Source organism: Pelobates fuscus, chromosome 2 (genome assembly GCF_036172605.1).
Source record: "Pelobates fuscus isolate aPelFus1 chromosome 2, aPelFus1.pri, whole genome shotgun sequence".
NCBI lineage: Eukaryota > Metazoa > Chordata > Amphibia > Anura > Pelobatidae > Pelobates > Pelobates fuscus.
The window spans coordinates 219,247,891-219,266,016 of NC_086318.1; the positions used below are offsets into that span (position 1 = coordinate 219,247,891).

Here is an 18,126-nt window from a genome sequence, read left to right on the forward strand (position 1 = left end):
GCTTTAAAAAAATATATTATATCTTGTGTAATATATACATACACACACACACACACACACAGAACAAAATTAAACACACTTGTTTTTGTCCCTATTTTTCATGAGCTGAACTCAAAGATCTAAGACATTTTCTATGTACACAAAAGGCCTATTTCTCTCAAAATATTGTTCACAAATCTCAATCTGTGTTAGTGAGCACTTCTCCTTTGCAGAGCTAATCCATCCACCTCACTGGTGTGGCATATCAAGATGCTGATTTGACAGCATGATTATTGCACAGGTGTGCCTTAGCCTGGCCTGCTGGCCAGACTCTTGCCAAAAGACTATGGGCCCTTTAAAAAAAAAAAAAACTATATGAACAGACTTGGCTCGTGGGATTTTATAGTTGGTTCGGGAACTGAACAGCCACGCGAACCAGAGACCACCCTGGAGTTTGTTAGCCTAATTGCTACTTTGTAGCAATTTCCACCGCAGTGTTCTAAGTGTTAGTCTGGGTGGCTGCAATTCCTATGGACGACCACAAGGTGGCGGCCATCTTGTTCCCGTGAACGCAGGCAGCGGTGTTTGGGAATCTCATGGAACTGAAAATGGACATAGAAACTCCCGAACACCGATGCACTTACAGCATCGCCTGCGTTTGGTTCTACAACACTTAAAAACGTTTCCACGAACAAGGTGAACAAGCTCCAGGGTAAGAACATTGACTCTGTTGGGTTTTTAAACTACCAAACTATACCGACTGAAAGCCCTGATTCTCAGGAACGTTTTTGGGCATGGGACCATGCGTGCGGTCGGTCAAATTAGGACTTCCAGGAAATCCTGAACCGATCTGGGTGATTTTTGTATATGTTGGTCACCTAGATCAGGGCTATCAGGGTATGCAACATTTGTGGGGATTGTGTGTGTTTTAAGGAACTTTTGGGGTTTTGTAAAAATGTATGTTTTCTGTTCCTGGAGATAATTGAGTTTAATACAGTGGTGACTCAATTATCGCCCAAGCATAGTGGAGGGATTGACCTATTTTGTATGGCAGTGCCCTGGACCTGAGAGCCAATGTAATTGTGTATATGTTGTTACTGTAGTCTACTCTCAGGTCCAGGGGGGAGTACCCCTTGCATGGGGACCTGCATATAAGGCCTGTTGTGGCTGCAATTAAACAGATTTGTTTTACCCTTCATGAAATCTAGGCTCATGTGTGGGGGATTGGAGAGCTATATTCACTCTGAGGATTGCTAAAAATCACTATACTCCCTTGACTTACAATGATTGCTCTTGAAAGAGCAGCCTGCTTTGCTCTCTGAACTAGGAGAGGTCTACCCACTGGAAGCTGGATCCTGGTCTTGGGTCCAGGGTGGGTGGAGGGCAGCGAGACCCCAAACAAGCTGCGGTGGTTTGTGGAGCTAACTGTGTCCAATGCTGTGCTTATGGTACTCAAGGATTACAAGGAAGCAGCGATTGACTGAGGTACCCGGTCACAGTGCAGTTTTATCACACAGCAATGCTGTCAGGGGGGGGATCAGTCAGTATCTGGTGTGACCACCATTTGTCTCACGCAGTGCAACGCATCTGCTTCGTATAGAGTTGATCAGGTTGATTGTGGCCAGTGGAATGTTGGTCCACTCCTCTTAAATGGCTGTGCGAAGTTGCCGGATATTGGCAGGACCTGGAACAAGCGGTCATATATGCCGATCCAGAGCATCCCAAACATGCTCAATAGGTGACAAGTGAGGTGAGTATGCTGGCCACGCAAGAACTGGGATGTTTTTAGCTTCCAGGAATTGTATACAGATCCTTGCAACATGGGGCCGTGCATTATCATGCTGCAACATGAGGTGATGGTCGTGGATGAATGGCACAACAATGGGCCTCAGGATCACGTCACGGTATCTCATGCAGATGAGCTTCCCTGAGACAGTTTCTGACAGTTTGTGAAGAAATTCTTTGGTTATGCAAACCGATTGTTGCAGCAACTGTCTGGGTTGCTGGTCTCAGATGATCTTGGAGGTCCTGGGCTGCTGTGGTTACACGTCGTCTGCGGTTGTGAGGCCGGTAGGATGTACTGCCAAATTCTCTGAAACTCCTTCGGAGACGGCTTATGGTAGAGAAAAGAACATTCAATTAACAGGCAATAGCTCTGGTGGTCATTCCTGCAGTCAGCATGCCCATTGCACTCTCCCTCAAAACTTGCGACATCTGTGGCATTGTGCTGTGTAATAAAACTGCACATTTTAGAGTGGCCTTTTATTGTGGTCAGCCTAAGACACACCTGTGCAATAATCATGCTGTCTAATCAGCACCTTGATATGCCACACCCATGAGGTGGATGGATTATCTCGGCAAAGGAGAAGTTCTCACTAACACAGATTTAGACAGATTTGTGAAAAATAGGCCTTTTGTGTACATAGAAAAGTCTTAGATCTTTGAGTTCAGCTGATGAAAAATGGGGCAAAAACAAAAAAGTGTTGCGTTTATAAATTTTGTTCAGTGTATGTAACTGTATTTTTTAAATTTGCCCAATTTTATTTTTTGTTAAAAGTGCTACCTATATCTAGGAAAAAAAAAAAACATACATTTTTGGTAGTCAACTTGTTGTTACTGTGAGTTTGCGATTGGTTGCAATAAACTGTAGAACAGAAGTCATAGAATACAATATACGATAGATAAATCAACATATAAATACAAGTAAAAGGACACAAAATGCGTTGATTGTGTTTGGAGGGTGGGTTCTAATTTCTGCAAATTAACTTTGTAGTTGCCAGAATCTTTGTCTACAGTGATTAGGACATTTATTTTCTATAAGAATGCAAGTATCCATTAAAGGATTATAGGATTAAGCAAACACCATGAGCACTTTTGTGATTGCAAGTGATCAGGGTGCCTGGAGTCTGTGAAATGCCCTATGACAGTTGAACTCAGCATGTACAGCGTCACCAGCCCGCCCTGAACGAGAGAGAGCTAATGGCAATTCTTTGCCTATTACACAGCCAATAATGAGCAGCAGGATCGACATCTGGCTTCAGCGGTTCTAAAGAAGCCGGGGTCAAGTCATGACCAGGAAAGCATGCAAACATTTATAAAATGGATTGCCCATTATCCGGAATGCTGCCAGGGTACTCGTGCCATTAAAACCACAACAGCGGGCTGTAGTGATTATGATGGTTGGAGTAACTCTTCATTTTGTTTTTTGTTTTTTTAACACAATATCATGCATCAATTCAGATGTTTTTTTTTTTTTTCTTTTTTTTTTCCTTTCAATTTATATTTTATTGAGTTATCGTGAATAAAACATAACTTTTCATTTTATGTGTATTTAACATGGGTAAAGCAGGCATAACTTTTGCGGCTTGTATACCACGATTAACAGCGATGGTCTGCCTGTAATTGTTAGTCCCTGATGCTTCACAATTTATAATTGGACTACTGTCTAGTGTGAGCTAGGTCTCGGTACATATTGGGCTCTGGGCTCCTGGATTGGATTGGATGGGTCACTGCCTAGGAATGGGGGTATGAGGTGAAGTCTCTGGCTCAGTGCCAAGAGGTAGTTCCCCCTAGTGGTCTGGCCCGCCTCTGAGCTGTGTTGGTGCCGGTCTCTTTTCTTCCGAATCGGTGCTGTTCGGATGATGTGTCTGTCAGAGTTTGTGGGCGCATGTCCAGGTGCTTATATAGCACCTCGGGGTCGTCTGCTGATGTCAGTGAATGGGCTTTGTTACCAGTTGTCACTTCCAGGGATCCCTCCACTCCCCAGCGGTATTTTATAGAGCAGTCTCTTAGTTTCTTTGCCACCAGTGCCAATTTGCGTTTTTCCATGAGCACAGGGAACGGGATGTCACCGTATACAGCCACTGTACTGCCTTCAAAGGTTATGTTCCCCTGCGTTCTAGAGTAGGTCATGATCGCATTCTTGACAGCAACATCATGTGTTACCGCTATCACATCTCTGGCGGAGCCCTCAGGTGCTGCTGGGGACTTTCGGACCCTGAACACCGAGGTGATCAGTGGCGGGGCAGTCCCTCCCCTGATACCTAGTGTGTCTATGAGGCTCTGTGTATATTGCAGCAGCTTCTCTGTGTCAATCATCTCTGGGATTCCCCTGAGACGTATGTTTCTACGTCTATGGCGCGTTTTTCAGCATTGTTACCGTGCGGTTCAGCTTCTGCACTTGCGAGGTCAGGCCCTCCATCTGCGTTCTAGCCTCCTGCATTTGACTTTCTCTGTTTGCTTCTTTTGCCTCTATAGCTCTGACCTTGTTGTGGACTATTACCACCTCTGCCTGGACCTCTTGTAGGTCTTCCTTCCATACCTTTCTGAGGTCCAGTAGGAGCTTTTTAATGTCCCCTTTTGTGGCAGGGGCTGAGTCCTCGTCTGGTTCGGATGATTCGGACTCCCTGCCCGATTGCGGTGTAAGGGGTTCGTCCTCCTCTGGGGAGTCATCCGACATCTCCTGTTCTGTGCTGGCTTCCGGCGCCATCTTGGATATCGGCCGCGGCACGGGCCTTTCAAAGGAGAGTCGGATATCTGGTAGGCGATGTGTCTCTGGGCGCTGAATTTTTCTATTTTTTCGCCCCATTGTGTCCTGAAGTGGGGGTGAGGTTTTCGATCAGGTAAGTCTCTGTTTTTTCCGGCCAAAGTCTTCTTTCTGCTCGTTTAGCACGGGGCGTCGCACAGAGACGTCCGCTCAGTCTCTCGGTCGGCCACGCCCCCAATTCAGATGTTTTAACAAAGACTCTTTCAATACAAGACTAGATTTTCATTGTAGTGTTTTAAACAATCTACGCAACATAACCATTACAGCTTCATATTTTGGCTCTGGTGCAGAGAAACCATTCTGGGGTCTCTTAATTGTAAATCCTACCTTTTCTCAAAAGAAAAAAAAAGTGGTGTTTACATGGAGCTGTAATGGCAGCTGTAACGGCTGTCACTAAGACACTAAAGTCACTTCCTATTGTGGCCCTCAATGAGGAGATACTGCATGGTGCCTCCTTAAGGGAAAGCAATTGATTGGCTAAGATTATTGTCACAGATGTTCTTAGCCAGGAGTGGATTGGCAATGGCAATACCAGAGTGGAAAGGGACTAAAGGTAAATAAAAACTGTGGGGGCTTGTACATGTGTGATAGTCTTTAAACAGCGTGTGGATACATTTTAAAGTCCTGTACACATACAAAAACTAAGCTGGTGGGTTGACAGCGCATAGATCAAATTTGCTTTTGACAAGTCTTCATCCATGTGTCAAATTACTGAACTAGAGGTGAGGCCTGACCACTGAGTTGAGCGGACGCTAGTTTGAACAGCTCCTTCTCTGCAAGGTAAATTCTGAGGATTTACTGCAAAGACAACCTAACCAACATTTATGGGCCACCAGGTGAGAGGCGACACCAGGGTGCTCATACTGGTACCAAACAAGCTGACCTACCTGCGGTAATCTCCCAAACATAATGAGCGGCCTACAAGCATGGTCGGCGTGGGAAAGGCAGCCTATCTCCCGAAGACACATATGGCTGGAAACTCGAGTATGGGCCCTCATCCCCCACTGGGGATATCCCTGTCAAAGGAGTATGTCTTCAAGCATCATAGCAGCATTTCCAGCAGAGACTTCCAACCCCTAAAATGGCGGCGAGCACTAATGAGCCTCCTAAGGCAGCACAGCCACACTCCACTGTCCAATGACTAGATGATATTTTTGCAGCCTTGTGGCTATGCATTACAGAGAGATTGAGGGGCTCTCCTGTTCCCAAACATTCCTCACCTGCTAATGACTGGGTGGGAGTCCCCACCAAACTACAGATGGCTGATGCACCAGACAATCAAGACCTGGTGCAACGGAGTCCCTCATTAGAGGCTGAGGATCTTCCTGTCACACACACGGTGCTCCTGCACCATTAAGGTGGAAGTTGGATACTGTCAGGCCAGGGACTCTTCCTTTAAGCCTTACTCATCACACATCTATCTAGATGGTGAAGCTGAATTGAACACACCCAGACTATTCAAACATGAAAAAATACCACCTGTAGTACTGGCCATAGCACTGATCCTGGCAGCGTTAGGCTCTCGCAGAATGTTCCTAAGGCTCTGCAGAGTGGCCATCGGCTTATCATGAGCTAGACAAGGGGGCTCTCTTGATTTGTCTCTTAAATGTATTGGGGATGACTCCTGTATTCCCAATTCACTATTGTGTTCACCTATTTAAGCGCTAGAATTAGTTAGGTGTTTTTGGTTTTTCGCTTTTATGCCGTTAGCGCATGATGCATTTATGTTGCTCCTATTGAAGTCACAATAGCCAAGTATATTCTCTGTCGTCTCTACCTCATTTCAAGACTCCTGATTTAGCTATGTGCCTAGCGTGTCGCTTTATTCTCATGCATTTTCCCCAGTGAGACCGTTTAATACCCTTTCAATATTTTCAAATCTTATCATGACTCACTTTTCTAATTTATCTTGTATACCAAAATGTGCAGTATGATCGACATTTTAAGTTACATTCATGCCTCCATAATGTTGCAAATACGCTTGTTGAAATGTCTCTGCATCATTGTATGTTTTACTCTGCACAAAAAAAAAGTAAACACAAATTACTGCTCTACATTTAAGAGTTCTGCTTTGCTCCTTCATTTGTGTAATACTGTAATGCAGCTCTAACTGATCCCTCCACTCACACCATGCTTGCTCTTCAGAAATAGATATAATTTTGGTTTACCAACTATGATGTACTAAATGAAAATGTTAACTTGTTAATTACCGGTATCAATATTACAGTGTACATTGTACAGTGCTGTACAATGGGTGAACTATCAGACAAATATTTGAAGAGTTGGACACTCAGGAACAGATGGGGTTGAGTGCCCTGTTCAAACATGCTTACAGTCTAGGTTAATTTAATCTTTGACAGAAAACAGACAATATTTAAAGCTTATGAAACAAAACAGTTTCAAGAAAGATTGCTGGAGGGCAGGAGCAGGTAAAATAGATCTACAAAAAAAAAACATCAACAAAATAAATGCATATAGCACCATTTGAAATAAAAAAAACCAACTAAACTTTTTTAAAAGACAAGGGAAATAAAAAGTAAAGTGACGCAAGAACTGGAACGCAAATTAAGAATATAGCTCAGAAGACAGGGAGGAGTAGTCTTTATCATCCCAGCAATAGACAGAACAAAATATAGCATTTTTAATTTAGGGTCAAAGGGAAATTTAAAAAAAAAAATCTCATAAAACCTTTAGATTTTCTTCTTTCTTTTTGGTTAGATTTGCTCATAAAGTAAACTCCATAGACAAAATGCAAGCTGCAAAATTATCTTGTTAATGAGATACTTACATTTAATAATACACCAATAGGATGTCTTCCACATATAGTATTGTGGTATTTCTTCAAGTAATTGCTAAATGGCACAGGATCTAATTGCTCTATAATGCCCATACCCTGTAAACAGCAAAACAAACAGGCACAATGTTAATATGTATGAGACATTCAGGATGAACCCCTAGCAGGAGTTTGAGTAGGTCCAAGCAGTGACAGATTATCTGATTTATGTCCTGAAGCAAGCACAGATCAACATTACTAATAAAAGTAACATTTTAGGATGGATTACCAGGCAGAATTCATCAACGGTGGGGGTGGTGGTGGTGGTGGTGGGGGGGGGGGGGGGGAGGGGGAAGTGGGGAGACAATGATGCTGAGCAGGACAAGCAATTATCTTGTTCTCGGACAATAAATGAACAATTAGCCCCCTGTTTTCAAATTACTTTATGCACAGTCCACAACAGGGTGTTAAAAAAACCAAAAAAAAAAAAAACACAACAATTAATATTATATTATATATATATATATATATATATATATATATATATATATATATATATACACACACACACACACACACAAATGCTTTAGACTTGAGAAAGGGAGGTATTCCAAGATACATATGTTATCAGGTTTTTAAACACATACACACTAGGAAAAAAAAAATTCCATCTGGGGCTCTCTGCAGTACAAGGCTAAATAGGGCCCTGTGATGAGGCCATAGGCGCCCGCCTATGGATTGAGACTGGCAGAGCCGGCACTATCTGAACGCCGGCTCTGCTCTAAGCCTCCATGGGCCGGTGGGGAGATCAAAGCAGCATGGAGGGAGGCAGGAGAGGACCCGGAGGGCTCTAGCCAGCAGCTTCGCCGGGTTCCTCACGCGAGATCTGAGCGTTGCCACGGCAATGCTCAGATCTCGCGAGGGTGAACTCTAGCCCCGCAGGCTAGAGTTCACTCTCCACTGGACCACCAGGGATGGCACATGGCAGCAAGGATCCCCCCTCCCTACATAAGGTAAGACGGAGGGGGGATATTTACTAATCTGCCCCCAGCCCCACAATCATTCCAAACATACAGCACACACACACACACAGCACCCTCACACACACACACACACAGCCCACAAACAGCACCCACACAGCACAACACCCTCACACACACACAGCACCCTCACACAGAGCACACTAATAGGACCATAACAAACATACACACACGCAGCACTGTATGTATATATATATATATATATATATATATATATATATATATATATATATATATATATATATACACACACACACACATATACACACACACACACACACACACACACACACACATATATATATACATATACACACACACATACAAACACATACATATACACGCGGTGTGTGTTTGTGCTTTAGGGTGCACACCCTAATGCAATAGGCTGTGCACGCCTATGGATGAGGCACCTGTGACAGGGAGGGGTGCAAAACCAAGGAGTTGGCTAGACTCCCAAATTTTATATTATATTAATATATACACACACACACACACACACATATATGAAACCAGGGGGCTGCACTCACCTGAACATGCATAAATGGGGTGCTGCTGAGGGCACAATTTATAGAATACACAAGTTGCAGCGCACTCGCTTACCCACTAACCAGCAACTTCAATCTTGACATATACACACACACTCACATGTGGAGTATCAATAGAGTCCCATGGTTTCTAGCAAATTAACAATGAGATCTTATGATATCTTGTGAGATCTTATGACAAATATCATTGTTCAGTAGGAACTGATGACCCAGTATAAACATCATTGTTCAAACACACATACACAACTGCCCCCTCCCAAAAAAAACCAAAAAAAAACGTACCATCTTATCTAAGTTTTCAATTGACCTATAAATTTCGCCTTGCGATTCATCATAATATGTGTAACGAAAACGTTGCCCTGGAGAGAAAAAACAAAATGGATTGGATACATTTAATAAAAAAAAAAAAAAAAAAAAGAGAAATTTAAATTCCCCTTATGTCACTAAACAAAAGGAGGAGAATTGGACCCATTCTTCCCCATGGCAGCTCTTCACGTTCGCGTGAATACTTGTTCATGCTATGCTGGCACAACCATGGCAGTGTTATAACACTAATTCATAAGAGTGCTTCTCTTGAAATTGGAACTTTCATTAATTGGGAATGGATGACTTCATATTAAGCCCTAAAGCACTTCAGCAAGTGTCCTTTTAAAGTTTCTTTCCTTGAGGTGCTCATTCCCAGAACACAATAAAAACAGTAGATTTCTACATTCAAATTTTATTTTTTTCATACCACAGATTTATAAAATACAGGGGATATGTCAAAATACAATTTAAAGTTCTGGGAAGTGGCTGTTCCCATTTAAAATTTTAACTAAACCTTCGATTCAACTATATTTTCTTTTCATACAATTTTTTTTTCTTTTTTTTAATGAAGGAACAGTACTGATGGATGCATAAAAAATAAATTAGAGATAGATATATATCTTTCTCTCACCAACAACATGCTGCTTTACTTAAAGCTGTAAAGCTATTTTATATTGGCTGCAGACAGGAACAGAGTGAAGTCAATGACTACTGTGTTGAGATATCCGTTCTGCTGATGTGTACCCATGACAAACCATTACTCCAATGATTGCAAAAGGATATAGTAAGACAAAACCCAAGAAGAAATAGGTGGATTGGCGCTAATCCTTTATAAAATGTAACAAAAACCCCCATTGTCTTGAACCACGAATAAGACACTCAATGTAGACAAAACACAAAATACAGAAAGAGGGGGGGTGCAAATTATAAGGAAGCAGCAAACAAACGGTGAGTTATAACCAATTTTCATACATTTCATTACCTCTCTTGATTAAGATCAGAGCTAATGGGTCACTCACAATATCCAGAGCCACATTTAGCAGGCTCTGGCTATAAAGATGTTTGGTAATGTACTCCTTGAGTAATTTACCCCAATCTTTGTCCACTCTGTTATGATTGATGAAATAAAGAGCCTCCATTATTCCGAATGTTAAAATAAGTTTACTACTACGTTTAGTACTTCGAAAAATAAACAGATTGTATTCCACAATATTTTAAGCCAGCAGGATCTCTATTATGACACTTACATAAAAATGTAATGACACATGATGAGATTGAGATAGCCTCTCTTAATGTTGTATACATGTTTACGTATCCTAGTCTTCAAACATTTCAACATTTTCCAACATATTTTAAGCCACAATGGCAGGTGAGCATTCTTTGAGTAGCAAGAGATAAAATAATCAATCTTAAAAAATATTTTTCCCAACACAAGATTCAAAGGGGTCTATATTTCTAACCCCACTTTTCATATTTTTGCATCCTATACCGTTCCCACAATAGTGGAGCCCCCATTTGTATTTTTAAAGGACCACTCTAGGCACCCAGACCACTTCAGCTTAATGAAGTGGTCTGGGTTCCAGGTCCAGCTAGCTTTTACCCTTTTTTTTATAAACATAGCAGTTTCAGAGAAACTGCTATGTTTATTCTGAGGGTTAAGCCAGCCTCCAGAGCCTCTAGTGGCTGTCTCATTGACAGCCGCTAGAGGCGCTTGCGTGCTTCTCACTGTGAAAATCACAGTGAGAGCACGCAAGCGTCCATAGGAAAGCATTATGAATGCTTTCCTATGCGACCGGCTGAATGCGAGCGCGGCTCCTGCCGCGCATGCGCATTCAGCCGATGACGTCGCGAGGAAGAAGAGGAGGAGGAGTAGAGCTCCCCGCCCGGCGCTGGAGAAAGAGGTAAGTTTAACCCCTTCCTTCCCCTAGAGCCCGGCGGGAGTGGGTCCCTGAGGGTGGGGGCACCCTCAGGGCACTCTAGTGCCAGGAAAACGAGTATGTTTTCCTGGCACTAGAGTGGTCCTTTAAAAGAATCAATAAAATTGTGATGTTTCCCATCAGTAAAACTAGAGGTTAAAATTTGCTTTAACCCCTTAAGGACACATGACATGTGTGACATGTCATGATTCCCCTTTATTCCAGAAGTTTGGTCCTTAAGGGGGTTAAATTACGAGCTCCCCTAAAAAATATGTTTGGTCTATCCTCTAAGAAGGGAGCTATATCAGAGTCCTGCTTTAAAATATACCAGTGTTTATTTATAATGTTTTAGTGGTTTACAATCTTGATTATATTTAAAAATGTATTTTTCATTTTTTTTTTTTTTTTTTATATAATTCTTTATTTTTGAGTGCAGAGTAAATTGCAGGCATAAACAAAGACTTGTTCAACATATTAGATTGTCAGAAACAATTGATATGGGTAGTCAAGAGATACTGCACTTTTTTTTTTTTTTAGAAACATGAGGAAAACAAGAAATGATATAGTAGTGATATACAGAAATGTTCAAGCTAGGCACACATAGCTATTTGATTTTCAAAGATTATAGACTGTAGTTTGGCATGACCAGCGTATTGGCTAGTCTGTTGATGACACTTATTATACTGCTATCAAACGCTAGCCGTGTAAACATGTTATGTAGTTAAACTGCATATTTACATTTAAGCTAGGTCTAGGTAATAAGTATGCAATCATTGAGTAAGCGTTGTGAAATCTTATATGGCTGAAAACATACATAGAGTCCACATGATGTGTTCCCCGGTGCCCTCTGTGTGGATTAGAGCCGGTCAGTCCCTGTGGGGTCGTCTGTTGCTTGTGCTGGGGGCTGCAAACCTTTGTCGTTGGTCTGGATCAGCTTCCCGCATGGTGACCCTCGGGGGCTGGTGCAGAGGCGCGCACAGCTGGGTATAGAGCTTGATCCCCATGTTGGGTGAGCATTCGCCCTTGTTTGTGGCTATCTCTGTTGGTGTCAGGTTGCGGCCAGGAAGGAGCCGGGGCTGGATGTCACCGGGTCGCGTGGCTGCCATGTTTGATGCCTGGGGGGATGGATAGGCCTCTTGCCGTCGCTTTCTTTGGGGCTTTTCTCCTCTACTCCATCTCCCCCAAGGCCATGTCCACTGTGGGGCTGCCGCCAGACCTGCCTTGTCTCGCTCACAAACGTTGGCTTTCCTGGTGTGTGAGGTTGCATTCTGTGCTGCCGCCATCTTGATTAAGCGGTGTGCCCGTGCCTCCACCCGCCTGTGGCCATCCAACAGGGCTTGTGTTTGTTCGCCCCTGTTTGTGAGCACGCAATGGTGGACTGCGATGACCCCCGCCAGTCCCGGGGGGGGGGGGAGGTTCTGCATCTGCAGGACTTCGGGGACGGAGGACCAAAAAATGTATTTTTCAAAGTAAACTTCATATTCGGATTACTGGAAGACTCTTCATTACATCAACCAGAAAGGAGTGGACCAGGAGTAGGGCAGATTGCCTAAGGAGTACATTACCAAACACCTTTGTAGCCAGAGCCTGCTAAATGTGGCTCTGGATATTGTGAACCTGTGATTTAATCTGAATCTTAAAACAGTAATATGCTATGTTAGCTTTTAAGTTTTGTACAGATCAAGAGACGTTATGTAATGTATAAAAATTGGTTATGACTCACGGTTTGTTTGCTGCTTGCAAAAGGATGTAGATCTCCCACCCCCACTAATAAGGTGTTACTTTTTTTTTTTCTTCCCAGTTTGAAAATTAGTTCTCCACATAAATACAGCATTTGCAAATTCCCGGCACAGAAGGTCAGCAGTACTCTCCAGGGATAATCCGAAACTGGACTGCAAGAGGTAAAATATTTTTGTTGGAAATATTCCAACATAGGATCGCAAAAGATTAAAAGCAGGCACACTTTTTACTACTTATAGATCTTAAACATACCACCCTTGTTCTGGTGCTTTGAGGTTTTCCTCCACCAAGCAAGCAGAATATCGTAATGCATTTATACTCCAATTACAGTAGTATAGTAGCAAGGCATTCTGTAAATATTTGTAAATATAGTTTTTATTGGTATTTTTCGTTTCATAGCAGCAATTGTGTAGGGCCGACATGCAACAATGCAATGAGATGCACAGGCCTCTTGTAAAAAGAGTAGAGGTAAACTAGATGATTCTGCATATAGTGGACTCGCAGGTTCATGATTTGGTGTATAACATTTTGGCTCGCAGGCCTTAAACAGAAAACAAAGTAACCACAATTGTGTGTCAAGTGGCCCTATGGTAGGTGTGGTATTTCTAGCCTGATACATACTCAGTGGTCTTCTCGTTTTATCCTTCTGTGCTGGTGGTATGCAGTGTGTGTAAGGCACTGTGCCTTGGGGTTTCTCGTCTACCGGGTGCATACCCTGATTCTTTCTCTACGATGTAAAGGGGGAAAGGAAGAGAGAGGTGGAGACTGGGGACAGGTGGGTAAGGTTGGGTTGCCCTAAAGGAGGCATGTTTTTAAATGATGTAGGGGAGAAGGATGTAAGGTGGTGGCCCCTGTTTCTCACCCTCCCTGTGTGGGTCACCCGTAGTGGCTTGTCAGACATCTGTTTACAGGTGTAGGTCGGAGGCTATTGTATGAGTGCTTGGAAGTCAGCGGACTCTGTAGCAAGGAGCCACTGAGTCCAGGTGTCATAGTACACCTGTGATCTGCCGCTTGATTGGTAGGTGAAGTCCTCCATGGAGCGGAGTTCCTCCATTCTTTGGAAACAGAGGGTGAGTGGTGGGTTCTCTCCTGTTTCCAAAAGAGGGGAAATCAGACTATTTGTTAAGTTAGGGATTCTTATTGTCAAGGACTTAATTTAGACTGAAGTCTGGGTTGTGGTGTGGTGGAGCAGAAGTCGTGCCGGGCTGAAGGGGGGTGGGGTGTCGGTTTATTTTTGGATAATTTTATAGATCTTTTTCAGGAATGGATGTATCCGGGCACAGCTCCACCACTGGTGTAGGATGGTACCCACCTCCTTCCCACATCTCCAGCAGCACTCATCAATGGTTGGAATGACAGCGTATAGGATTTGCAGTGTTTTGTAGAAGGAAAGGAGTTTATATGCAAATTCTTGGATCCTGCTAGAGATCGCGCAGTGGTTTGTTAGGTCACACATTTTTTGCCACTGCGTGGGGGTAAAGGTCTCTCACAGAGCTATCTCCCATTTGCCCATAAAGCTCGGGGGTGGGTGCTTCCTCTGTGTCATATGCAGCCTGTTCAGGAAGGAGATCCCATGCACTAGGGAGTCGTCCTCCACACAGAGTCCTACCCCATGCCTCTGTGTTAATGGAGTAGCAAAATTCCATCACTTGCTTGTAGCAGAACTGCTGCATAAAATTAGGGTTCCCTGTGTTTAGTAGGAGTGTTATGGGTTGACTCTATCCTTCTGCAGTATGTGTCTGATCTGTAGTAGGTCCTTCCCTGTTAGTCCTTGGAGGGTTTTTGTTTCTAGTCCTGGTGGGAAGGCTGGGTTGTGCGTGATGAGATGGAGGTGCGAAGGGAAGGAAGTGAGTTCCATCTTTGGGGCCTGACTTGGAATGTTGCTTTGATGAAGGGGTGTTGGGATGCTAGTCTCGCCCCTATCAGTAAGTCCCGTCATGGCACCACCGACATCGGACTCCCTATTTGCATGGCCTCTACTTGTTCCCAGAGCTTGTGCACTCCTTTTTAGACCATTCCACCACTCTCTGTATGTGTGTGGCCTGGTAGTAAAGGTGGAAGTCTGGTAGTGCTATCCCACCCTCATACATTAGCAACCATTTGCCCGAACATGGTTTGCATAGTAACATATTGTTTACTTACCCCAATGACAGAAATCTGATGAAATTACAAAGAGGTTACTGGGATCTGCTAAATATTTGCTAAAAAGTTTCCCAAATTCCTGTTCCTTTGATTCACTAAGGGCTCCAACCAACACAGGAACTATGGTAAACTCATCTTTATGGCTTGAAAGAGAAGAAAAGATTTGTATTAAACATATATTACATTTCCATGGTCTAATTTACTTCTAACAGGTCAAAATGTAATATTTTAAGTAACATTGTAAGATTTCAAACTGTATTTTGTTTTTGTGTGTGCTGTTCTTTAATCTGTGTATTGTATATAGTTTGGTCTTTACAACGGCATCACTGCTGAGGAATATTCTAGATTGGAACAAAAAACAAGAGGAGATACTTGTTTAAAAAACACTCAAAAGGTGAAAAATCACATAAAAGTAAATACAACTTAAAATATAATGGATATTGTGTTAAAATCTGCAAAAAGTACTATACATAGTGCAATAAAATCCAAAACACATGAGGGGTGGGGTTTGTGATTTTATTGCACTACGTATAGTATTTTTTTTTATAATATCCATTATATTTTAAGTAATCAGGTCATATTTACTTTTATGTGATTGTTCCTTTGGGTGTGTTTTGCATAGGTATCTCCTTGTTTTTTGTTTCTACTGTGTTAAGAGTGTTTAAGGGAGCACTTTCAGGAGGTTTCAGTTTTTTTCTCACTGTCCTTTAGTGGTATCCTTTTTTTTTTTTTTTTCTTCACATATCTAGATTGGTGTTAGAATCCAGACTCCTTTTGGGTTAAGCCTCTCCACTCGAGGTGTCCCTTTGGATTTGGCTTCAGGAAAACATATATTTGAGGACAGTCTCTAGAAGCAGTTTAAGAAGTAAGTATTTCTATTAGCATTTTTATCTCCAAATGTTAAAATTAGTGTAGTATTGGGTTACTGTGATGTACTGTTGGCGTAAAAACAAATCCCCATATTTGGCTTTAAGATAGGTGATTTTAAAGTAACATTGATGGTAAAAAAAAAAAAAAAATAAGTGTTAGGCAGAGAACGCATTGAAGGTCAACCAGGAAATCATTTTGGGAATGATTATTATCCAGCTCTTTATAAAACAGGAAATTATAATTATAATTATATATATATATATATATATATATATATATATATATATACACACACACATATACACACACACACACACACACACATCTATATATATTTATTTGTCTTCACACAAAATGGTTCCAGCATGTCTTCAACATCAGACATTATTGGACTGCGGTCAGCTTAAACCTATATTTTAATTCAAGTAATAATTAATCTTTTCATTACTCCTATCCCTGCAACTTTCAGGTACTGAGTGAAGTTTGGACAATGCTGGACCTCTTTATTTTCTACCTCTGTCACCATATTATTATTGGTTACTATAAAAATGTCTCAATTTATACCGGTAGTTTGCCACTGTCATTATCTGTGCATGCAGTTTTTCACTGAATGTTTTCCACCAACATTTCATATACACCAAGTTATTAATAATGATTGCTCTACCCACCAACTCTCTCTTCATCCTGTGCCCCTCATAGCTGTAAACACCATCATGTCTTATCTCCATCCCTGTTCCTTAGGCCTCACTACTTAGATCCAAGCAACATAGAACACTCCATTTTCTCCAAGCACTATCCACCCTTCCACCCACGTTCCTACTAATTTATAGTATGTTCATCCAGCAGTTTAAAATCTTACTCAATTACCTACTCATTTGATTGGGTCAGTGTGTGTCAGAGGGTGTGTGTCTGACAGTATTAATCTGTGCATGTGTTTCTAACACACATATGCACTGTTAGAAACACATGCACAGATTAATACTGTCAGACACACACCATATATATACATGTGTATATACATACACACACACACACACACATACATACATACATACATACATTTGTATGTGGCAAGGAATGTATTTAGGGGTGGCTTGGGCAATGTTTAAAATTTCCAATGGAAGTCCAGTCTGCAACAAGCTTAAAATGTTGAGGGTTGTGTGTCCAAGTTTTAAACTACAATTATGCCAAGAGGTAGATCCTGATTCATAGTAATGTGGATGCTGGCACTAACTTGGTAGCCAATTAAAATGCATAATGGTTAGCCCCATAGATTTCTCCATAATTAGAAAAATATTTCTTTATGTTCTGATACGCAATCCTTACCTCCACCCCCTGGTTCACAGCAGGACATTTATATCCTATTTCTTTCAGTAATTTGTATAGGGGAATTAATACAAACATAGCATATTGTGCACGTTGTGACAAGTTTTCTGTACAACATGAACTTCTTGTTGTTTTTTTTTCTCATTTGCCAAAATTAAAATATAGGGCTTCTTGGTATAGGACTTCTTGATATGCATGGTGCGCTGATACACTGCTATAGTCTTTACAGCCAGGCTGGTGGACACTAAACTTTATATATATTTATTATGTAGATTAATGATTTTCAAACATAAGTTGCCTCAAAAAAGGCCATACACTTCAGGGCTCAATGCACTCATTAAAAATGTGTTTTTAGTATATGTCAAAATTAAAGTTGCGATTCCCAAAGAAAGAAAAAGCAAGTGGAGAAAAAACAAAAGAGAAGAAAGAACAAATGAGGAGTGAAAAAAGGAAAAGGAATAAAAAGATAAAGAAAAAAAGCAGTTGTGCCGTGGGAATGTTTCTTGCATTGAAATGTGCCTTGGTCCAAGCAAGTCTGGGAAACTGACAAGTGTAAATATTACAGAATTAATACCAACTGCTATTATTATTATGAATTAATTAAAATAAATGTGTAGGCTCTTGTTGTTGCTCAGCCATCAGATCTCTCCCATAAACACGTAAAGAAGAGACAAAGCATTTGGGCAAATATAAAAGTCCCAAGAGTACTGCTATGGGTTTTTAGTACAAGTGCTCTCAAACTACTACAAAAGCAAGAACCTGGACAACCTCCAGAGTCTGTATTAAGCAAGGCAAGTTGTCTTAAACTTTATAAGCTTTAAGAGGCATGCTAACTGTCGGTTGCTTTTACACACCTAGAGTGAGTTAGCAACAGACTCTAGTTGAAAACCTGGCATAAAAAGTGTAAAATATAGTGTAGTCAGAGGAAAATCATTCTACC

At 41.7% G+C, this 18,126-nt stretch overlaps 1 protein-coding gene across 1 annotated transcript in view; it reads right to left on the reverse strand.

Annotated features, from left to right (window-relative positions):
- MEMO1 (mediator of cell motility 1) overlaps positions 1–18,126 on the reverse strand; it is a 43,465-nt gene that overhangs the window by 4,082 nt on the left and 21,257 nt on the right. The window contains exons 6-8 of the mRNA XM_063443188.1: positions 14,991–15,133; positions 9,169–9,245; positions 7,314–7,418 (exon numbers count right to left, since the gene is read on the reverse strand). Coding sequence (XP_063299258.1) covers positions 7,314–7,418; positions 9,169–9,245; positions 14,991–15,133 — 325 coding nt within the window. The remainder of the gene's footprint in view (positions 1–7,313; positions 7,419–9,168; positions 9,246–14,990; positions 15,134–18,126) is intronic.